General features: G+C 31.5%; 1 protein-coding gene across 2 annotated transcripts in view; it reads right to left on the reverse strand.

The window, feature by feature from the left end:
* Positions 1-23,270, reverse strand: part of LOC141836692 (1,4-alpha-glucan-branching enzyme 2-2, chloroplastic/amyloplastic-like) — a 25,069-nt gene extending 1,799 nt beyond the window's left edge. Inside the window, exons 1-22 of one of the 2 annotated variants that reach the window (XM_074724202.1) lie at positions 23,123-23,270; positions 22,313-22,452; positions 21,345-21,565; positions 20,864-20,962; positions 19,796-19,838; positions 17,763-17,822; positions 17,187-17,267; positions 16,286-16,402; positions 15,984-16,067; positions 15,425-15,546; positions 14,435-14,554; positions 13,646-13,775; positions 13,459-13,569; positions 13,001-13,129; positions 12,617-12,720; positions 12,080-12,224; positions 11,584-11,731; positions 11,370-11,470; positions 10,410-10,487; positions 9,672-9,827; positions 9,403-9,477; positions 9,083-9,329 (exon numbers count right to left, since the gene is read on the reverse strand). In XM_074724202.1, the coding sequence (XP_074580303.1) occupies positions 9,243-9,329; positions 9,403-9,477; positions 9,672-9,827; positions 10,410-10,487; positions 11,370-11,470; positions 11,584-11,731; positions 12,080-12,224; positions 12,617-12,720; positions 13,001-13,129; positions 13,459-13,569; positions 13,646-13,775; positions 14,435-14,554; positions 15,425-15,546; positions 15,984-16,067; positions 16,286-16,402; positions 17,187-17,267; positions 17,763-17,822; positions 19,796-19,838; positions 20,864-20,962; positions 21,345-21,565; positions 22,313-22,452; positions 23,123-23,270 (2,499 nt within the window). In that variant the 3' untranslated portion in view covers positions 9,083-9,242. Of the gene's footprint in view, positions 1-9,082; positions 9,330-9,402; positions 9,478-9,671; positions 9,828-10,409; positions 10,488-11,369; positions 11,471-11,583; positions 11,732-12,079; positions 12,225-12,616; positions 12,721-13,000; positions 13,130-13,458; positions 13,570-13,645; positions 13,776-14,434; positions 14,555-15,424; positions 15,547-15,983; positions 16,068-16,285; positions 16,403-17,186; positions 17,268-17,762; positions 17,823-19,795; positions 19,839-20,863; positions 20,963-21,344; positions 21,566-22,312; positions 22,453-23,122 lie in introns of those variants that run through there. The other variant, XM_074724200.1, reaches the window with a different exon arrangement.
* Positions 23,271-24,873: the final 1,603 nt, after the last annotated feature.

The raw sequence follows: 24,873 nt of genomic DNA on the forward strand, positions 1-24,873 counted from the left end.
AGGAAACATAGATGTCAAGTTAACAACAGCCACAAAATGTGTTAAAACAGTGATTTGAAAATTCAGAAGTAAATGATTGCTTGGTAAATCAGACATTCAAGTTATGTATGTTCTAGAAAGGTCAAAGTTAAGCAAGAAACATTCTTAAGACACATATGGCAACTTAACAATTCCTTCCAGGATGTCTTAAAAATGGTGATTTGTCAATTCAGAAACTAAATGATTGACAAATCAGACTATCAAGTTATATGCGTCCTAAAAAGGTGGAGAAAGTTGAGCAAAAAAACATATTTAACTGATAATTCTGAAGAAGGATTCAGCCAACAACTTCAAGAGCAGCCATCAGCTATTGTTCAGACTCACGTACGAGTATCCACACAAGTATATATTAACCGTCCAACATGACTATTTCTAAAAACTTTAACACGCGCTAAATAAAGACATTTAAAGCCCACACAATGTGTCAGCATTTGAGTGTTGATATCAACAACAAGGGTATAGAGGTGGTACATGAAACGAGAGTGTGATTCATAGGCCAACAGGAAACTGCTGAATAAGCTTGATGAAATATTTTTGTGATATGTAACTGAAGACTATGCATGAAATGATGAAACATAAGCTTTTATATTATCACATGAGGCAATATTTTGCATGATTCATGAGTAATATTTGATGTCACATAATGAAACAATAATTGCAATGCAGCATAAAGGTGAAAAATAAGACATAGCTATATCTACTCACCTGTAGACCACTTGACATAGCTTCTATGTTTGAAGATGTGTTAGTGGAAAATGCCAAATCATCACTTTCAATACCTGGAACTAGCACTCTGCCCGTTGTAGCAACAGTTGAAGATATAGGAACAATATCATGAGAAGTACCTATAATTCGTTCACTTTAAGGCCTTGTTTCTTACAAAGGAAAAAAAACTACTAGGGAAAGAAAAAGTTTATTGAAAAAATATCATAGGAAACTAATGGCAAAAATATTTTCCATCCAATTGCTCCTTGGGGAAGGAAAGAGGGAGCAAAACTTAAATTTCATACCTTTATTTATAAAAATAATAATAATAATAATAATAATAAGTTGTAAAATTTTAAGTTCAGATGTGTATTTCATTGCTCACAAAAGTGACTTTTCTGTCCTAATCAGACGAAAGTAATATTGGAAAAACAAAAAAAAATCTTTTGACTTTTCTGGACAAATCAGACAAAAGTACTGACTGTGTATTCCCTTGCTTTCACTTAATTATTCTTATTAGATCAAGGTGGCTGCTACAGAATCTATTTTGGCATTACACATAATTACCTATCAAGAACTATGCCAATTGCATCATATAACAGCTCCATCAGATATAGACAGCTAATTGCAAAAGAGTAACTAAGAATTTATTGGTAAAAGAATTTTTTTTAAAAAAAAAATCACTCTAAGAACTGCAGAAGCGAGAAGAAAATAAGAGTAACTAATGAAACGAGATCAAATGACACACTCCAAAAGGTAAATAAACAGCACGGAAATAACAAAAAAGAAAAATAAACCACGGACTTCTGAAGCAGAATAATTGAATCGAAAACAAAAAGAACGCACCCAACAATCACACCAAAATAGGCATCAACCAACAAAGCAAGCAAATGTCTCACCAGATACCAGCGCCTTTGCGGTCGGATTCCTACGGACGTAATCGAGGTGCACACTGCTGCCCCTCCGCAAGTTCCTCAATCCGGATCGCTCAGCTATCCGCGAGATGCGGAGTGAGGGGAAACGCGTCCCGGCCAGAGCGAACGTCATCCCGAACAAAAACAAAAGAAAACGAAGCAGAAAAAACAGCTAGACAGCAGTGAAAAACAAGGCCGGTGGGTCGGCGATAGAGAAACCGAGAGAGCGATTTGCAGAGGCGAAGGAAAGAGAAGATGAGTAATGAACGGCTTCCTTTCCTTCTTCCGATTTGCGCACGTCGCAACCAGAGTGGGAAAGGCCGTTCGCTTTCTTGTCTGTTTTTATAGGCGTCAGGTGATGAATAAGACCATTTCAAAAATTTTATTATTAATTTTAATAATTTTTATTTTTAATAATTTTTAAAATTTTTTATATTTAAAGTAGTTTTGAAAAATTTTATTTTTTTATTTTAAAATTTTTTAAATCCATTTAGAATTTTTAGGATTGAGTTTGTTAAGAATTTTTCTTACATTTTATATTTGATATCCGTTGATGATTTTTAAGATTTTAAAATATATTAAGAAATTTTTTTTTTATTATGAATCTTTCTCTTTTGGAGGTCGTTAAGAAATTTTTTTTTTATTAAGAATCTTTCTTTTTAAATTTGTTAAGAAATTTTCTTTTTTATTAAGAATCTTTCTTTTCGAGTTTGTTAATAATTTTTTTTATTAAGATTTTTTTTCAAGTTTGTTAAGAAATTTTATTTTTTATTAAGAATTTTTCTTGGTATTTGGGTCTATATAAACATTTTATGAAATGATGTTTAGGGAAAAAGAAGTTTTGATTTGATAATATTTTTCCATATTTCTTGTTATTCTTCTGAATTAATATGTTTTAAAAAATTATTTCTGATGTTTACAGTTGAACCAACAGATTCAATATTATCTATAGGATAATCGTTATCTCGGCCGATGTAAATTGATATCGTCTTGATTTAAAAAATAATTATTTTATATTTAAAATTATCAAATTCTATTGAACTCAGGCATATTAGATAATTTTTTTAAATTGAATTTTAATTTATAATATTTATTTAATTATTTATAATTTAAATCGATTTAATTATTTTTATATAATTTTAATTTAAATATATTCAAATTAAAAATCAAATTTAAATCATAGCGAATTATAATTCAATTCTATTCGAATTATAATTTAAACAATTCAAATCGAATTTACACTCAAATTTTATTTCAAAATGAACTGACGCCAAAATTATTTATTTTTGAATTTCAAATTAAAAGAATATAATATAAAATTAATATCAATGGACATAATAAATGTATTAATATGTTCTTTTCTTTTCTGCAGAAGAATTAATATGTTCTTAAAATATAATAAGTGATGGTGAAATTTTTATATTACTACTTTGAAATATTTATACATTTCATGTAATAAATTTTATAATAATTGATATTTATACATTTCATGTAATAAATTTTATTACTACTTTGAAATTAGTTATTAAATTATATATATATATATATATATATATAATTAATATATAAATTAAAATAAAATGATACTAGTTAGATTTTAATTTAAGATTTTCAAATTTAAATATCTTGATGTGAATATGTGATTTTAATTTTTCTTCATAAACAAATTAAATGACTCATCGTTTCTGACGTTGTACCTAGTGGGCCCTAGTCAATAAAATATCAATGGACGGTCAAGAAGAATGGATCTCTGAATCAAGGTGGCATATTCCTCCTCTGCAATATCTCTTTTCTTATGGATGGATCAAAGGGCAATGATGACGGTAGACCCGACCATGATTCAGAATCGTCGATTCGACAGTTCAAAATTGCCAGTTCAACGATTCATGGCAGGTCGACCCTTAACCTTAACCGTCCAAGACAGTTACGGTTCACGGTTCGGAACCGCCGATTCACGGTTCGATTCACGGTTCGCGACGGTTCACGACGATTCGAGATTATTATATTAAAAATTTAAAATATATATAAAAGAAATATTTAAAAAAGAGAGAAAAATCGATGTAGTTTAGTGGTGCGTATTCCTTTCTCTCACGCGGGATACTCTGGTTTGATCCTCACTAACAGCATGTAAATATAATTTTGAAATAAATATATAAATAAATTTATTGAATAAATTTACTAAAGATGTTGTAGTATAGTGATCTCTGTATCCATTTCTCATGCGGAACTCTCGGTTCGATCCCACCAATCGCGTATTATAATATATTTGAAATAAATAAATAACTATATTATATATAATATCGTATTGAAATTATGTATAAAAGTCATTGGCACATACAATTCATCCCGTCTTTGACCGGTGAGAAGCGTATTAAAATTGAATTAAATAAATATAAATATAGTATATATATATTTATATTAATTTTATGAAAAAAAAGTGTTATAGAAAAGTGGTGAGTATATGTGCTTGTGTCCCGAAATGTCTTGGTTTGATCCCAGTAAGGCAGTAACGACATGTTAAATTATAATTTAATTAAATAAAAATGAATATATTTTATATAAAAATGTATTGATAATATATACAAATGAAAAAAAATCATAAAATTAAAAAAAATCCAAATCGGCGGTTCAACCCGCCGGTTCCAAACGGCTTGAACCGTTACCGGCCCGGCATCCTACCGGGCCGGTTCCGGTTCAGCCCGGCTAACCGGGTCAACGGGCCAACCGGCCCGTTGACCTGGTCCGGGTCCGGGCTAGACCCGACCCGTGGTCGGGTCTAGGTCATCTCCATTTTAATTTGTTAATATAAAAAATATAAGAGTATAAAAATAAAAAGCAAATGAGAGTAATGACACGATTATTTCTCTTAACTTAAAAATACATCTTTTACCCTTAATATAAAATTTCTAATAAAATATTCATTGAAAGTCAATGTTTGAAAAATAAAAAAAAATAAAATCAAACATATAAAAATTATTGGACTTACACTGCTTTATTTTTTAATTTTTTTATTATAAAAAAAATTAAAAATCATCAAGCACAAATTTATATATGATAATTTTTAATCATAATTAAAATAGCTCTCCATAATAAATAATAAAAGATATTTATTCATGAGGTTATTCCTTTATTCTCCAGGATATTCTTTTAAATCATTTGGAATTAATGTCCTTAGCGTCGTTAGTTTTGTAGTTTTGTGGTCGTTGTTTAATAGACTGATAGAATAGGACTGCTGTCTCGGTGCGTAACCGGATTTGACCGGCACGTGTACGAATCTTGTTAGTCTTTTCATCAGATCAGAAAAGGTCCACCGGAACTCAGGGACTCGCGGTTCGATCCCTAACTACGACGTATTTGCAGGAATTTTCTTTCAAATGGGGAACGCAATCAAAGGATGCTGGGCATCTGGATTGGCCGCCGTATGCGCTTCCCGATTTACCCTGGTGGTCGGTGGGAAACTTCCGTGGGACCGGTGACCACCTCCAAAGATGTGGCTATTGGGATTATCATTTTTTTTTTTTTAGAAAAGGTCCACCGGAAAGTGCATACTTTTGGATTATAAAATAAACTTTTGCGACATTAATTTATTCGATCAAATGCGGAATGAAGTAGTATTTTCAGTGGTTCTAAAGAAGGTTGTTACAAAATAACATGTGAATGATTAAAACAATAAAGAGAAAGATATCAAGAAAAAAAAAAGGCAACAAAAATTTTGATGAGTAGCCTCTAAGTTCTATCCTCTCTCTCGCTCTCTAACTTGAGGTTAATAAAGTTTTCTAGTTGAAATAGAGTGATAACTAGTAAAGTCAATTAAATTTTATGATATTTAAATTTATTTGATAAGATAAACGTGTCATGCTAAATTAGATCAAAATGAATTAAATTATTGAAATAATTATTAAATTTAATTTAATTTTTTTATAAACTTAAATTTGATTCATTTAGATGCTATCGAGTTCTCAGTATAAGTTTATTTAATTGTTTGAAAATTTTATACTAATCTCACATCCAACGTGAAAAAAAAAGGAAAACAACATACGAAAACCTAATAAAAAAACAGCAAGATTTTATGAAAATAAAATAGAATTAAAAATAAACTCTCAAATTCTTTGATTTTTTTTTATAATTCAAGTATTCGATTCTTATGATCGGATTAATCTCGAAGATGATTGATCCTATCCTACAAAAAATTTTTATCGTCTACCAAGATATAAGGGTTAGGACAAATGGGGCTTGAAGACCATCATTATCATAAGTTTTTCAAATTCCTCAAGTGTAATGTGTCCTGGATCCCGAGGAACCCTCATTGCCTAAGGAGTCTGCCCCACCTTTTGTCAACGTACTATAGCCCCTGGGTAGAGGTAAGTGCGGGTTGGATTTTATCGAATTCGAATAGTTATAATTGAGTATTCGACATATCGAGTAAGAAAAAAATATTTAATCACTATTTGATGTGATCGAGTACCCATAAGTCAGATACTTGATAATTTTTTTAAAAAATAAAATATTAATAGAATAAATGAGAAGAACTTTGTACCCCTAATTAAAATAAGGAAAATGACAAAACAAGTTGAAAGAGATAAAATTAAAAAAAATTTATATTTGATTATTTTTATCAAAGTTCTCACTCATTTATTTTGCAAAATTAACATTGAAAATTTATACATTTTGTAAGCTGACAATATTAAATAATAATAATTAAAAGATAAATAAAAGTGTCACCGTGTGTTTTTTTTTATGATAAAGAAAAAAATATACATATATGAATATCTTTGAAAATCACTTACGTTGCCATTGATGATATTTCTTGTGAAATAAGAAAAATAAGACATGAATAAATTAGGTTTAATTCATATATAATACGAGATGAATACTTAATCAAGTTTTGGATAGGAAAAATCCTATCCAAGCTCGACCCGACAATAATAAAATCTCGATCTGATTGATAGGGATAATAATTTTCTCTTAATCTAATATAGGATCTGATACCTGATCCAAAATGGAGGAGGATATAGAAGAATTTTTTATACATGATTAAATAATTGGGTAATCGAATAGAAAATTTTTGGATATGAGTATGAAGGTGAATCTAATAAAATTATTCATATCCGACCTTGAATATTCAATTAAATAATATATATGTATATATATACCCACTAATTATTTTTTTATTCATTTCACTAGCAACCAACTCTTTCTCTTTCTCAATTTCTCTCCTCATATAAATATTTATTATATTTTTTTATATGATATTAATTCTAATATACTTTTGTTGAATGATGATAATTTGATGGAACGAAGAAAAATATTAATATAAAAGATATCTGATCGTATCGATGAGTATGAGATGAGGATGGATATCCATCATTCAATGGTTATGAGGATGGTGATGAAAGTTGAATACACGATGAGGACAGGAATGAGATGAATATAATAAATGATGATGGGACAAAGGATATGGATTTCGACTCAAATCTGACTCATTGTTATCCCTATGAATCGGATATTACTTGATAGGATCTGATTGAATTTTATATACCTGAATTTGAATTTCCACCCCTAGCCGCAGAGGCTTTGATTCTCTTGTCATGTTTTATAAGAAAAAAGAAATAGAAACTTATTTAGAGGTTAAGGCTGAAAATTATTAGAATTTAGGAATTAAGAGAGTAACGATGATATAAATTATCAAAAAAACATGATTTTAAAGTATACCAAATTGATATAGAGACAATGAGTATGAGTTGGCATATCGATGGTCAATAGGCAATGCCCTATTAGCATGCGTAAAATCTGAAGCTAAATTCCATCAATTCAACGTGCAAACATTTGAGTATCCGTAGTGGTCAATTATAATTTTTTGATTTACTTTTTTATAAATGATTATGAGATCAATCGTGTAGAGTCGCTAAGGTGATGAATTCCATCTTTTTATTGAATAATTAAAACGGAGCAACACATCACGAGGACCAACCGTTATATGACACGTACCCAGAATTGCAAAGGGACCCATGGATCTTGCAGCTGTGGTCGGCAGCCAGTCAACAACGAGGTATGACGGTGAACGCTGTAATGGACCGTGGAGGACTTTATTTGCTTATTTCTACTCTTTAATTCATTTTCATAGAAACATCAATTTATCATAATATAAAATTAACTTGATTCTAATATCAAATTAATAAAAAAATTGTATTTTATATCATAGAAAATCGAAGAAAAAAAATAAAAACGGGAATAAAATGATCATTTTAAGAAGATCGACCTCCAATAATCAATAAAATTAATTAATTAAAATAAATTTCTCTTATATCGATTAATGTATCATATTTTTTTAAAAAAAATTATGAAAATAAAATTTAAATATAAAATCTTGACAATAACTTTTTTTTAAATTGGGTATGATTACAAATAAATATAAAAAAATATGATGCCATTAGATATTCTATATGAAAATTAAATTCTAAATATTTAAAAAATAATTTATTTTTTTACCACAGTATCAGAGCTGATAATAACTTTCTAAGCACCTATCAAATGTGCTAGACACTTTAATTAAATGACTAGTTAACATAAATACTATAAAATAAAGTTCATTATAGTGCACATAAATACAGTATATTTTTAATTTTATTAATAATTTTAAAAAATTAATTGATGTATACAAAATAACATTTATTAAAATTGTCATTTAAAAAATATCTTCTACCAAGACATTCACCGAGGAAGCGGAATCACTTTTGAAAGAAGTTATTTAACAACAGATCAAACTATTTTTACTTTAAAAACAAACATAAATTTCTTACTTTTTTTCTATTCTTAATACAAGAATAATCGTTAAGAAATAGTTCTAATTCAAATGATTCAAACAAAATTCTTGGTATAAGCCATTTTAAAAAAAAACCTTTAAAAAGGGATATAATTAGGAATTGATCCTAATAATGGTGAAGAAAATCTTATCCTCATTTAGTCACTGACTTTGTTTTTTGATTTTCTTTTTTACATGAAAGGACAAATTGTTAAGATACAATCAAAGTCTCATATTAAAAATACATGAAAAAAATCTTAAGATTATAAGATAAAGATATATATATTGGTACGAGATCTTTTGAATAAAATCTAAAAATAAAATCATGAAGACGTGAACCCAAAGTGGATAATATCGATTCCATCGAACTATCAGTAATATCAGAACGGGTTATGTGACGGAGGATCCTAATAAAAGATCCATTAGGACTGTTAAAGGGGCGGATCAGTTGGGACACGAACCAGTAAAAAGTGTTGGGACCATTAAGGGAGGCTCAATACCCCAAAAACAAAACCATGAAAAAATGAACAATACTATACTATTTTAAAGATATATGTAAATTCCATCAGATCTAACACAAAAATCACAAAAGTATTGAAAAGAAGTTTAACAGGAGAGAGAATAGATTCCAAGACAAGCAAATAACTACAATCAAATGGAGAACAAGAGGTTCCTATTAAATATCATCCAACTTAGTAGATGGCCTTTTAGGCACACAGGGAGGTGTAGGTGATGCAGGTATCCCACTTTGTGAAGTAACTTCATTGCCTAGCAATCTTCAATCAGTCCTCAACAAGAGCATAAACTACTACGGTTCTACTTGGTGCATAGACTGAGAAGGAACAAGGCCTGTTGTCATATGTACCTTCCTGCATATTCACAATGATAAGGTCATTTCAGAGATACTAGAATCAAGAAGATATCCAATAAGCAAAGTCTTACATTGGCGAAGTGTTCTACTGTATGATCAATTCGGTTGAATCCGCCAAATAGTTTATCATCAGAATCCAAAACTACCTGAAACGAGTGTATACCAATACCAATGTGGCATTAAATCTATATGTTTGTGCAAATTAGGATAGATTGAAAAGATAATTGCTAAACTATTGAGGATTTAAACTCATATCATAAAGTGAATTTATTCGAGTTGCTCGGCAGTTTGAATGTCATTCATATGTTAAATAAGTTAACAGCTGGTCGATTAAATTTACCTTGTATTTTCCAGGTTTTAAGCAACCAATGCGGTAGTTGAAATAGCTATTGGCCCAATGAAAATTGAAAACAAATACCAAATCTCCTCGTTCAAAAACAATCATCTTGTCTCCCTCATCTTTTCGGGAAATATATTGGTGCTCTGATGTCATGAACTGCAAAAACCATCCAATTAAAACTAACATTCCAATATAGAAAAAACATTGAACACAGTGATGAAAAAAGACCTTATGCAATAATTTGTTAGTTAATAAAACGTCTTTAATGTTTTTGGACCTTATACGCCAACGAACTATATACCTAGAGTTATTGGTCCCTTAATTTTGCCAATCACCTTCTGGAAATATATTCTCCCCTAGCTTTGATAAGATCTCAGTAGCCTCTAAGTCCATCAATTCGTCAAATAAAAAATCATTGTTAAAATATTTAGTTATCTTCTTTATTATACTCTTACTGCCCATAGTACTTGCAGGACTTTCTCTGTATATTGAACTATCAAACTCCTTTCCCTCTTTGTTTTATTTGCAACATTTTTTCATTTTAAGTAGCACAAATTTAAAATACAATATCTTTACTTTTTTGTCATTAAGAACATGAAAATGAGCATTTAGAAAAGTTGTATATCCCTTGCTATCCAAAAGATTACAGAATAAGCATATAGACATGCTTAAGATTTTACGCAACTGCTATCCAAACAATATCAAAAACTCACTATGCTGATGAGCAAGAGTAAATACCTCATATTTCTCCTCAAGATGTTGCATTGCTTGATCAAATTCTTGCATTCCACGATACCTGAGATAATCTGCATCACCCTGACATTACGAAAAGTAGTTTGCTAAGTATTTATATGCAAATATCCTAAGATAACTTTCTATTACATGCTTGACCAAACATACAAAATCAACCTTAAGAGTTCATGTATATAAAATCTGCATTAATAGTAGGAAATTAACACCATGTATATAGATATTATTAGAGGTATTAGATAAATAGAGTTATCAACCTAGTGAATTTTGTTCCATATTAATAGAAATAATTTTGGTATCATCATGAGATATTGTATTTTCCCCCATAAATTCTTCAAGGTATTTGAGCCCCCATTCTATGGTTAAGAGTATTTTTCCCCACAGCTGTTCAAGTTTTACCATGAGTCGATATATACTCATGTAATGACTATCTCATGAATATAGAAGCAATACAATAATTACTTTCCATCAAAATTTTCAGATATTAGGATACACTATTTAAATAAAGGAGCAATCTGCAGCTTGGATATGATATGCATTCAGTTGGCAAGTTCTCTTGATTTCCTTGAATGACATATTAATATTGCTACTTTCATAAGATACAAAATTATCGAAAAGAAGAATGTGCCCTAAAAATGCAAAAATTGGCATTTCTACCACACAATTGGATCTAATGGATAGCAGTGAAAAGACATTGTATAATTGTGAAAACATGCTGATGTTTGTGTATGATTGAAATTACATAGGGAAAACTGAATGATACAGCAAATGAAGGAGCAAGCATTTCAAATTAGACTAAAAAACAACCTGATATGAATTATCCATTTATGAAGATAATCTTTGTTTTCATTTTTAGTTCACTTTTGTTTTTTTATCAAAATTTTACTTCACTTTCTTGTGTCTTCCTAAAGTAAAATGCAATACTATCATACCATTAAACAAACTTACCAGATTAAACAAACGACGACATTTGTCAAAACTAGAATTGTTCCCAGGCACTATCACTCCATTTGGAAGATGTTGATCACATCTAGGAAAATCAATCCATTCTGAAAATGGAAGAATTAAAATATAAAGGATTGCATCAATGAGTATGATTAAAGTAAAACAAATTTCCCGAACTTTCAAACTTAGAATCCTTCAAACAAAGTGGCACTATTACCTGGATGCCCAAACTCATTTCCCATGAAATTCAAATATCCTTCACCACCTAAACCCATTGTGAGTAGTCTAAGCATTTTGTGTAGAGCTATTCCACGATCAATCCTTGGCGTTGATGGTTTATCCAGTGCCATAAAATCATACATATCCTACATCAATAGAAAGAAAATTGAGCCTTAAAATCAAAATTCATATAGTTCCCAACAAAGATAAATCTACGTTGTAGTTAATGTTAGAGCAGCAACACAATGAGGAACTCTAACACAAACAGAAACCAGAGCATGGAAATCTTTGAAAAAGCAATCACGACATCAAAATCAAGATGAGTTGTCAATCTCTGGTCTACTTTTATATTAATATGAGATAATATAAATCTATGCATTAATAACCACGTCATTTTTTTTATGAATGTGTTGTAATTTTTCATGGCTTAGTTTATTACTTAATGATTTTCATACTAGACATGCCAAAATAGTAGATGGGAGCATCATAAGAACCTTGTCCATTAGCCAAAATGCGAGTGTCTTATCACCAACAAGAGCTTGGTCATGGCTTTCAGCATAAGCCACACATTTCTCTAGCCACCTCCTGTTAGTGAGAGTGTGAACAATGTCCCCCATATTCCAGTCTTCATCCTTTAACCTGATGAATGAAAAGCATGAAAGAACCACTTTTAAAATTTTCCAGTGAGAAAATAAGTAGGCATGGGCACTTAAATTTGCTAGATCTGTCACCAAGAAACATGTTCAGCATGTTCCAGACTAAGTCTGTGTTTCGTTGGGCAGGAAACATTGGTGGAAGGAAACAAGTCAGGGGATGTGAATCATCTGAACTTTTAAGATGCTTCATTCTATTTATTTGGACAACAAATTAAGCTACTATTGAAGCCTTGTAACATGGTTATATCAAAATTTATGATAGCATATAACAGTACAAGGAATAATGGAGGCAAAGAAAACAGATTTTACCAATAGAATGAAAGAATCTGAAATAAAAAGTGTACAGAAAATAACACAAGTTCCAGAAGTGCTTACTTCATAAATTCAATCCATTTATCTGGAATAGCCATATGAAGACGATAATCAAATCCTACACCACCATCTTCTACAGGCATGCAGAAGGTTGGCATTCCGCTGACCTATTTGAGTACATTAATGCATTTAATAAAAGAAAATTAATGAATATAACCAATAGTCAGTAGCAGTTACTACTGAAACACTAAAAATGAGATAACTGTTCTTATATCAGATTGTATATCATTTGTAAAATCTGCAATACAACTAAAGTAAAATCCTCTATGGATTTCAAGAAATCTGTTCTCCAATATGTTAGCTAATAAGTTTCATAATGCTTGCTGATCAAATTCATTTATACCGAAATATATATAGATACTGAAAATAAATGAACAGGATGCTTACATCTTCTCCAATAGTAACAGCCTCTGGAAAAAGTGCATGGATCATATCATTTACCAACATCAAATAGACCACCGCATCCACATCAGTAGCATATCCAAAGTATTCATTGTAATTTCCAGTAAATCCCACCTATCATCAAGCAGTAATTAAAAGGGAACAGCAAAAATCAAGAGATTCATGTGGCATGTCGCAATAGTTCAAAATTGTATCGCAAAAATATAAGTTCAATATCATAACAATAAGAGAACACCAAATAGAGTTTTTCCTCAGATGAGTGTACAAAATATCACATTCCTATAATAAAGTTCAGTGGCATGAACATATCTGCACTATCACTACCTCTGAGACAGGGATGTGTGAAATTTCAACCATAATGATAATATATATAGAGAAAAAAGCTACATTTTCAAATTGAAAACTCTGAACTATTTTTGATAGTAAAGAAAGTAGCCTCTAACCCCAAGTCCATTATGAGTGTACATCATTGAGGTTACTCCATCAAATCTGAACCCATCAAACTTGTATTCTTCTAGCCACCATCTTGCATTGGATAAGAGAAATCTTAAGACCTAGAAAAAGACAAGAAGATGAAACAGTTGAACATTTAAAGCTAAAGAGTTCTGAAAAAAGAAAAGGTATGCTTACTTCCCAACTCCCATAGTTAAAAAGGCGAGAATCCCACATCCAGTGATAGCCCCGTGATCCAGAATGGAAATAGTGTGAATCGGTACCATCGAACTGATTAAGCCCATCAAGTACATTGTTGCTTGCATGGCTGGAGATGAAATGGATGATGTTTAGAAGAGAGTATATTTCATAAACTATCTGACAAAAATGCAGACCTAACGATATGATTGATGCTGGAGTATTTATTTTCTGAGAGAAAAAGAGAAGAATTTGCATTCAGATTTATGTAGGTATATGTGATCACTAGCACCAAAACCATCTCGTGCTTTTGGATAGATGAATGTCATGTAATCACATGGATGCATTGGGCATGTAGGCACAAAATAACAAACAGAAAAGTAAAATGACAATGAAATAGATGAAGAAGCCCATTACTTCTCATCCCATGCTTGCATAGCTAGAGGATCAGATGAAACTAAAAAGGCATTTGTTTTGTACTGTATAAAAAAATTACTTCAGCGTACAAACAAGCAACTAACACTTTTTTCCAATTATTAAATTGACTAGCAGACTCCAAGGCGTTCTAGAAGTTCAAATGTAAATTTACGGAAAGAAGTAAAGAACAAAGTAGGAACTTTATGGGTGGAAAACAAAGTAAATAAATGCAGCAGCACATGAACGTTACCTATGATGAAGAGTGTGCATATGTATGTTGCATACAAATGTAGGGGATAAATAATAACCAAAAAATATACTGAATAAACCAAAAAGAATGATGTTACTTTTCATCCTTTCAAGTAAAGTCACCTGTGAACAATATCCATGAGAACAAGAAGACCTAGCTCATGGGCTCTATCAATCAAGGACTTAAGCTCTTCTGGGGTGCCAAAACGGCTGCTTGGTGCAAAAAAGTTGGTAACGTGATACCTGCAATCCAATGTGTGGTAGTTAAAACCATAGGAAAGAAAATCTGTCAGCACAAATAGCATATCCATAATTGAAAATTGGACATTTGACTTTATCCTATCCTTCCACAACATACTTTCTATGCATCAAACATTTGAAGAGTATGCAATCAATAACTCAAGAATTCAGAAATTTGCAGGATGACACCAGAAAAATCCAGAGTATTTCTAAAATATTACTCCTTTTGTGAAGACAGGTCTGACATACACCAGATTGTTGCTATTTCAATCTCCCAACATCCCTTCCAATGAGTTGTATCTATCTTTAGATGCTTCTGTGAGGGGCTATCATTATTTAAGAATCCCACAATACATTCCATCTAAACAGGTTGTGTTGTAGAAAGGAGGATAGGAACTAATATTGTCATATCGTGGCCTATATGCAAACCATTATACAAGAATGCAGACAAAGAAAGACTAGGATGCTCCCCCATATGGCAATAAGTACACAAGATTGAAAATTTAACTAATATTCAAATTAGCAGATGGGTTGATAACATATGCATTAGAATCAATTTTGCTCACAAATTGAAAGAAACTAGAGGAGTGAGCACTAAGCTTCTTGAAGGAGTTTCTAAAATGTTTAAAATGGATGTGGACAATCACATAGTCCCTACATTGTACCCATTAAGTTTACAATGTGTATCTCTTTGTCCTTTTATAAGCTTCATGAAAGTGAGGAATGCAGAAGTATTACCCAAAGCTTGCATAATATGAGTGTGCAACAATATATATGAATTCAATTCATAGAGCCTCTAGCATTTTTGAACCACAATACATTACATCATTAAGGAAATGTGCAACAATAAGGCAGCAACGTGGAAAATATTACCCAAAGCTTGCATAATATGAGTGCTCTTGAATGGCCATTATCTGAACAGCATTGTACCCGAGCCTTTTGATTCGTGGCAAAACATCATCCCTAAAGCTAACATATGTGTTGATCTTGGGCTCCTGCACACGCCCACAAATCACTGATAATAGCACATTTCTTGAAATGTAAATCAAAGAAGCAACAACAATTGATAGCTTGAATTTCACACTACAAATACAAGTTTTGCATCGCAGGTGGTTATTTTTTGCTTTACATTTAGAAAGATGCCCACTTTAATAATCAAAATAGAAGGAAAAAATTCATTACTATGCATACAATCACTAACGCTCTCTCCAATTATCTTTTTCAGTCCTGTATTGGCATGTGGTTCCCAATCAGGCACTATAAAGGCATATCATCATCATGCCAAGTATCAGGCATCACATTGTGGTAATTCAAAATGAGCAATGCTTATGTTGAGAATTTATACAAATAAGAGCAACCATAGTATGAAGATCACAGAGAAATATAAAGTAGTCAAAATTGTGAAACCAAACATTCACAAGAATATCCATACCGGACTACTCATTCCAACATGTGATTCATAAATACGCAAGGACTTTGGGGCTTTCGGCTGAGGATGTTTGAATACATATCTTTCCTGTACACATATAAAAAATTATTAGAAAATTCACAGATTTATGAATCAAGTTTCTACAATAATGCAAGCAATGCCCACAAGAACCTTTGCTCATCCTTTGAGACACAAGGGAGAAATAACAATAATGTGAATAAGAGTAAATAAGGTGGTATATTTGTGCCAGTAACTTGCCAAATTGCTAAAATACCACATATGTAGTGACGAATAGCATTCCGTACCTCTTCAGGTGGATCATAGTATATTCCATTATATGGAATTTCATTTTGGGCCTGTACAGAAAACTTGATCCAAGCAGGAATCGAATCCTTGATGCCAGAGGGAGTATCCATGCGTATCTGACATGAATATTAACATGTTTTATAAAATGAGTCATTGTATTAGTTTAGTGCCACATATAAGAAAAACTATTCCCATGAATATTAACAATGATTGTACTATGTTTCTAGTGCTAAGAGTGAGGTACAACGGCTATGATTCTTTAGACCATGGCATCTTTTTTTCCTTTAAAAGAAAAGTCATGGTTTAAATTAAGTATTAGAGTAGAGTTTCAATCTCTAGCTAGAAAGGTATAGCTTTGGTACCGCGTCATGCCAACACTAAGTGTGTTGTATGTTCCAAAGTGTACAGAGATCATAAATGAATTTTAAAAAGTCAACTAAATAAAAATTTTTGAAAGGAGTTATAAAACAATTTTTTTTAAAAAAAAAACTCATCTTTACTAATGACCAAGGGAAAGTCGCAGCTGTAATGTTTTGGTAATTTGAGGAATCTTTCATATGAGAAACTTAAGTGATTGGTCAATTGGGCAGAAAGCTCAAATAAGCATATAAAACATACAGAATCATTCTGCCAGAACCCAATTCTATATGATAATCCCCCTTCCTTGCATCCTAAACAAACAAAACTGCAGCCAAATTATTTGTCACTGCTAGAAACTGTAATCAGTCTGCCTGATGATTGGTTTCAAGCTTAGATCATAATATAGATTCAAGTCATGCGCCTATAATTCAATTAACTGCAAACAACTGGAACAAGTCGAGACAGAAATTTGGTGATAATAGGCGCTGGAAACAAAAAAAAGGTGAAAATATAGAATACATAGTTTCCAAAAGAACATACCTTTACCCGTGAGCCATGTGGAATAGGCGGAGAGCCATCTGCATTATTAGGTAGAAAGACTTCCCAAACGCCATATTCATTCTGAGCATAATTGTTCAGTAAAATTCAGCAGAAGAAACAATTATGAGATTCACATATATGAAGAAAACCCTTAATTGTGTACTACTGTTCTGCAGAAATGTCCAACAAAACCAGCTTATATAGATTATACATATACTTGTGAGAGGTAACTAGTTAAATAATCAAAAGCATGGGAACAAACTCTTGAAGAGTTTATACTTTGGAACTTCCTACAGAATGGGACACTAACAAAACTAACCCAACTACCTACTGCTGGTTTTACTGAGGTTTAGTTAGTTTCAGTATTTCAAGATTATATATGCAAAAGTTCACATAGTAGGATACATTATGTGTCAATGATTTAAAAACCATGCAACAGTTCAACCTATGCATCATCACTTGTGATGAAAAAATCATAAGAAAAGATGCATGGTGCCAAAACATAAGTTTTGGGTCATTCAAAGAAAGAACTATATAACTTAGAAAAACAAAAAAACTCATGAAAGATGGCCTCACCTTGGTCATGACAGTTGCATGGGGGTTCCAATTGTTGAAGTCTCCTATGAGTGTTGCCCACTGAAATCAAAACCAAGTATTTACTTCTCTAAGAGGATAAGCTACAAAGAAGTAAAGAAAATGTAGACTCCATTCATCACTCTGAATAAATACCCCTTCAATATATCCAAGTCCTTATTTAGCAGATATGTTAAGCAAGCAATATATTGGGACACGACAACCAAACAACACACCAAGATGGCTTACACGTGCTTAAAAGGAAAAGGGTAACATAGATAACTGAGGTATAGAAGATAACATATCACATGGTAAATCTCAGGTAGCACATTTGATAAATTCAATTCTGACACACAATTCATGCTGTTCAAATCTAGCAACACAAAGTCATTAATCTACACAGTAGGACAGTCAATTTTTAAGAATCAAAGTCAAACTATATTATACAACAGCAATAGCATGTATATCCCAACTATTCTGCATTTAAGAACTTTGTCAACTGGCTCCATGTTAAGTGCTCTAAATCTGAAAAAAAAACTGCCAAATCTAATAAAACCTAAGAATCAAATCCATTAGAATTTACACAGGTGATTGCTGCATTATGCATAGGTAACCTTATTTCAGCTCCTTCGTCATGGAGTACGGATTAGAAATTTCATTATTTACTATCACTTGTAAGCTGCAAGAATTGTCCCTTAACCCCTTTATCTAGCTTTATGATAAGTAACGATCATAATTATTATGATCAAGCAATAATTCTTTGGTTCCTCAAGTAAGATACTCAGTGAGCCATATATTCAAACATTCGACCCAAAAATGGTCAAAAGACCCAAAAATGGATAACCATGCTGGCACTCAGTAACTTAGATGAGATGATGAAAATAGGTTTTAAAAAAATAAAATGGAACATAAAACGGTAGGATATAGATACCAAGAATAGGTTCAACTAGTTGAAGTATCAAAGAAATAGTAATTTGGAATTTAAAATGCCTGAGAAACTTAAGGCGAATAGTTTCATCCATCAAGTTTGAGTTGAAAGTTCTTGATAGACCTATAATTTTAAAATCTACAGAAGAAACACGTACTAGTTTACTTTTCAAAGAAAAAAATGGTAAGGAGGAAATACTTAGTCAGGCTCAAATAAGGTCTCACATGTTCATATCAGCTAAATTGCCAATGGGTTCTCCAACAATTTCATAACTAAGGGCATGTTTTAATTAAGATGCCCGATTTTAGTTTGTCTAGAATTGTGTGCTGTAAGACTGTAGATAATCCCAAATGTAACTAAACTCTAATGTAAAATTGTATATCAAAACATCATTGATAATCAAATCAGGATACCTGATAGGAACCAAGTTCCAGATGAGGACCAGGTACTGGATCATGGGTGAAACATGTTGGATCGTGAGGGAAACAAGCCCAAAACATGGCTTGTATATTCCAGGAGGGACAAAACAAAAAAGGGTCTAAACAGAATTAATAGATAGTGGTAGTTTATGTTTTAGAGTCAGTTATATCTTTGTGGCAATTATGTTAGCATGTTTTAGAGTATGTGTGATTATAAGTTTGTGGGAAGTTAGAGGGGAAGGGATCTAAGAATTCTGTTGGAGAGAGTTCTCTTTACCAGATTGTTTGTGTTAACCCTAATACAATTATGCATTTTGTGTGTTCAATTTTGGAATCCTAACAATACCAGTAACTTCAAGTTCATAGATTAACAACAACAACTAGCAACCCTTTATCCCACTAGATGAGGTGGGCGATATGGATCCTCCAACACAATTAAGCTCAATCCCCTACTATATCATTATCTATATTAAATGAATTTTCAAGTTCATAGATTAACAAAAACACAAATTTGAAATTCCAATTCAGCCACAAACCAGTGGCCAAATATACAGAATTTAAAACAGAATTAAAATGAGAACTAACAATTAAACATTGATAGCTAACATATTAAAAAAAATTGTCAATACTTGATTGTCGCAAGACTGCAAAAGCTTATAAGATGGTTATTGCTAAAACAAAAGACCAACCTTTGCTCCAGGAGCCCATTCCCGATAAGTGATGCCATTATTGCTGGAAAATACAAAAAAAAAAAAAAAACAGGCATGTGTTAACTATCATAAGAAAATGTTAACTAGTTCTTATCAACACACCGAGGACAGAACTACATTAGGGTATAAAGAAGGCAGCACAGAGAAACCTATATATGATACAGTTTTTGAGTTGTCACAAGTTCTAGCGGCACAGGTTTTACTGATTTTATATTCATCATAGTAACACAAAGAGTTAACAGTTACAAGGGTATGAACCATCATTGTCAAAACCAACTGATAATCATACAGATACCAAAGATCAGTCATCTTATTTAAATTGTTGGTTAAGTTCAAAGAAAGTAGAGTTTCATAGAAATATTACCAAGAAATCACTTAAGTCCACTTGAAAATGGACTAGGTTGAAGAAAACTTGTGAGATCACAAATGAAAAGGATGGAATAGGTTAGAAATTTGCTATCCAAAATTGATTTTGATAATCTCGATTAATCAAGTGAACTCTTTTCTGATCTTAACTGAAATACTATCATAGACATACGAGAGAGAGAGATAACCCTTGTTCCTCTCATGAATTGCATTGAGGCTTCCTTTTTTACTTGATTGTTTAGTACAAAGAAAAAGGATTGTGTATGTTGGTTAGAAGAGGTGTGCCTTAGAAGGGTCAGTCTTGTTCAAAAAACCCATTAAACAATTCAGGATTCAGTAATGACGATATATTTTAACCTCCATACAAAGCTAAAAGCAACCAATCTGACCATATTCAACTTGTTGAGAAGCATGACAGTAACATGAATGATACCATACAAGATCTATGTTCTACAGCTTCACCTTCTAAGGTTATAAAGTACACAAACCTATCCCATTCTCAATTAGAATAAGGTAGTGATCTCAATTAGAATATGGTAGTGAAACAATTGCTTCATTATAGAATGAGATGAACACACTGTAAACTGTGGGAAGTCAAAATTAAGATTCACAAGTATAAAAGTCAAGGTGAGGAATGATGAACCATGGCTTTCATCATATGCTAAGATACCAAAATTATACCTGCGCTGAAAGCCAAATTTTTCATAGCCACAGGAAAACTTATCTAGACCACCTTCATGATGGTCAATCATCTCGCGCAATTTCTTGTAATGGCTATATCTGCAATAAAAAAATTAAGATATCACTCACTAAAGCTAATTTCTTGATATCAGCAATAACAAAGATAGATGTGGAGAAAATGAAGAATGACAATTTTTAAGCACTAAAAAATAATGCAAAGAACACCATAAATGACAGTTTGACTGGGATGAATAAGAAGCAATTTAGTGTCCAGTTCCTATTTTTTCATATGAAAGCAAGCATTGCAGTATTGGATTTCCAAAATGCAGGCCCCTAGAAGAGAACCATAAAATTGAAATAAGAATCTAGCATAAATCAATAGTGACTAGCAGGTCAAAGATGTTCATACGAATTCTTCTATAAACAACAATTGCACTCTTGAAACAAAAGAATAATAAGACGACAAAGGATATATACCTACCGGTAATCAAGATGTCCACTGAAACCCTTTAAAGTTGGATCAATTTCATAGATCCTTTGACCAGAACCAGGAGGAGGAATAGACTTTGGTTGTCCTTCAACCTCAACGTTTTCTTCGTCTTTACTAACTTTGCTAATGATTTGAGGAGCGACTATTGTTTGCTTTGCTTCAGGGTCAACCTTCTTCTCCTCACTTACTAGGTCAGTTGTTTCTGGTAACAACTGCAAAGGAAACATAGATGTCAAGTTAACAACAGCACAAAATGTGTTAAAACAGTGATTTGAAAATTCAGAAGTATATGATTGCTTGGTAAATCAGACATTCAAGTTATGTATGTTCTAGAAAGGTCAAAGTTAAGCAAGAAACATACTTAAGACACACATATGGCAACTTAACAATAGCACAAGATGTGTTAAAATGGTGATTTGTCAATTCAGAAACTAAATGATTGTTTGACAAATCAGACTATCAAGTTATGTACGTCCTAAAAAGGTCAAAGTTGAGCAAAAAAACATATTTAACTAATAATTCTGAAGAAGGATTCAGCCAACAACTTCAAGAGCAGCCATCAGCTATTGTTCAGACTCACGTACGAGTATCCACACAAGTATATATTAACCGTCCAACATGACTATTTCTAAAAACTTTAACACGCGCTAAATAAAGACATTTAAAGCCCACACAATGTGTCAGCATTTGAGTGTTGATATCCAACAAGGGTATAGAGGTGGTACATGAAACGAGAGTGTGATTCATAGGCCAACAGGAAACTGCTGAATAAGCTTGATGAAATATTTTTGTGATATGTAACTGAAGACTATGCATGAAATGATGAAACATAAGCTTTTATATTATCACATGAGGCAATATTTTGCATGATTCATGAGTAATATTTGATGTCACATAATGAAACAATAATTGCAATGCAGCATAAAGGTGAAAAATAAGACATAGCTATATCTACTCACCTGTAGACCACTTGATATAGCTTCTATGTTCGAAGATGTGTTAGTGGAAAATGCCAAGTCATCACTTTCAATACCTGGAACTAGCACTCTGCCCGTTGTAGCAACAGTTGAAGATATAGGAACAATATCATGAGAAGTACCTATAATTCATTCACTTTAAGGCCTTGTTTCTTACAAAGGAAAAAAAACTACTAGGGAAAGAAAAAGTTTATTGAAAAAATATCATAGGAAACTAATGGCAAAAATATTTTCCATCCAATTGCTCCTTGGGGAAGGAAAGAGGGAGCAAAACTTAAATTTCATACCTTTATTTATAAAAATTAATAATAATAATAAGTTGTAAAATTTTTAAGTTCAGATGTGTATTTCATTGCTCACAAAAGTGACTTTTCTGTTCTAATCAGACGAAAGTAATATTGGAAAAACTAAAAAAATTCTTTTGACTTTTCTGGACAAATCAGACAAAAGTACTGACTGTGTATTCCCTTGCTTTCACTTAATTATTCTTATTAGATCAAGGTGGCTGCTACAGAATCTATTTTGGCATTACACATTACCTATCAAGAACTATGCCAATTGCATCATATAACAGCTCCATCAGATATAGACAAATAATTGCAAAAGAGTAACTAAGAATTTATTGGTAAAAGACTGCAGAAGCAGAGAATAAAATAAGAGTAAAATAAACCAAACGGACCAAAAGGTAAATCTGAAGGCTGAAGGCAGAATAATTGAATCGAAAACAAAAAGAACGTACCCAACAATCACACCAAAATAGGCATCAACCAACAAAGCAAGCAAATGTCTCACCAGATACCAGCGCCTTTGCGGTCGGATTCCTAGGGACGTAATCGAGGTGCACACTGCTGCCCCTCCGCAAGTTCCTCAATCCGGATCGCTCAGCTATCCGCGAGATGCGGAGTGAGGGGAAACGCGTCCCGGCCAGAGCGAACGTCATCCCGAACAAAAACAAAAGAAACCCAGAGGAATGCGATCAACGACGCAAGCAGCCGGAGGAAAGCGAAGTAGCCGTTTGCCTCTTCTTCCTCTCGAATAGATCCCTGATTCGCCGAGCCGAGCGAGTTCCAGAGGCAGAGAGAGAGAAGAGAGATAGATGGAGTCTACAGAGCGCGTCGAGTAATGAACGGCTTCCTTTCTGGAAAAGGCCGTTCGCTTTCCTGACTGTTTTTATAGGCGTCAGGTGATTAAGACCATTTCAAAAATTTTATTATTAATTTTAATAATTTTTTAAATTTTTTAATATTTAAAATAGTTTTAAAAAATTCTATTTTTTATTTTAGAATTTTTTAAATTTATTTAGAATTTTTAAGATTGAGTCTATTAAAAATTTTTCTTAGATTTTATTTTTGAAATTCATTGATAATTTTTAAGATTGAGTTTGTTAAGAATTTTTTTTTAATTTTATATTTGAAGTTTGTTGATGATTTTTAAGATTTTGAATCTGTTAAGTATTTTTTTATTAGAAATCTTTCTTTTCGAGTTCGTTAAAAAATTTTTTTTTTTAATTTATTAAGAAATTTTCCTTTTTATTAAGAATCTTTCTTTTTGAGTTTGTTAATAAATTTTATTTTTTATTAAGAATCTTTCTTTTCGAGTTTGTTAAGAAATTTTATTTTTTATTAAGAATCTTTCTTTAAGTTTGGATCTATAAAAATATTTTATGAATTGATATTTAGGGGAAAAGAAGTTTTGGTTTGATAATATTTTTTCCCTATTTCTTATTATTCTTCCAAATTAACATGTTTTAAAAAAATATTTTTGACGTTCGCAGTTGAACCAACAAATTCAATATTGTCCGTAGGATAATCTCTATCTCATCCGACATCAATTGATATCGTCTTCATTTAAAAAATAATTATTTTATATTTAAAATTATCAAATTCTATTGAACTCAGGCATATTAGATATTTTTTTAATTGAATTTTAATTTATAATATTTATTTAATTATTTAAATTAAAAATCAAATGATTTGAATAGAACTCGAATTTAAATCATCTCAAATTATAATTCAATTCTATTTGAATTATAATTTAAACAATTCAAATCGAATTTACACTCGAATTTTATTTCAAAATGAACTGAAGTCAAAATTATTTATTTTTGAATTTCAAATTAAAAGAATATAGTATAAAATTAATATCAATGGACATAATAAATGTATTAATATGTTCTTAAAATATAATAAGTGAAGGTGAAATTTTTTATATTACTACTTTGAAAATTATTTATACATTTCATGTAATAAATTTTATAATAATTGATATTTATATATTTCATGTAATAAATTTTATGACTACTTTGAAATTAGTTATTAAATTATTTATATATATTTTTGTTTAATTAATATCTAAATTAAAATAAAATGATATTAGTTTGATTTTAATTTAAAATTTTCAAAAAAAAAATGATAATCCCAGTAGCCACATCTCTGGGGGTGGTCGGTCTGGTCCCACGGAAGTTTCCTACCGACCACCAGGGTAAATCGAGAAGCGCATACGGCGGCCAATCCAGATGTCCAGCATCCTTTGATTGCATTCCC

The sequence above is a fragment of the Curcuma longa genome, chromosome 10 (genome assembly GCF_044706935.1).
Source record: "Curcuma longa cultivar G26 ecotype Majalengka, Jawa Barat chromosome 10, ITB_CL_G26_1.1, whole genome shotgun sequence".
Lineage (NCBI taxonomy): Eukaryota > Viridiplantae > Streptophyta > Magnoliopsida > Zingiberales > Zingiberaceae > Curcuma > Curcuma longa.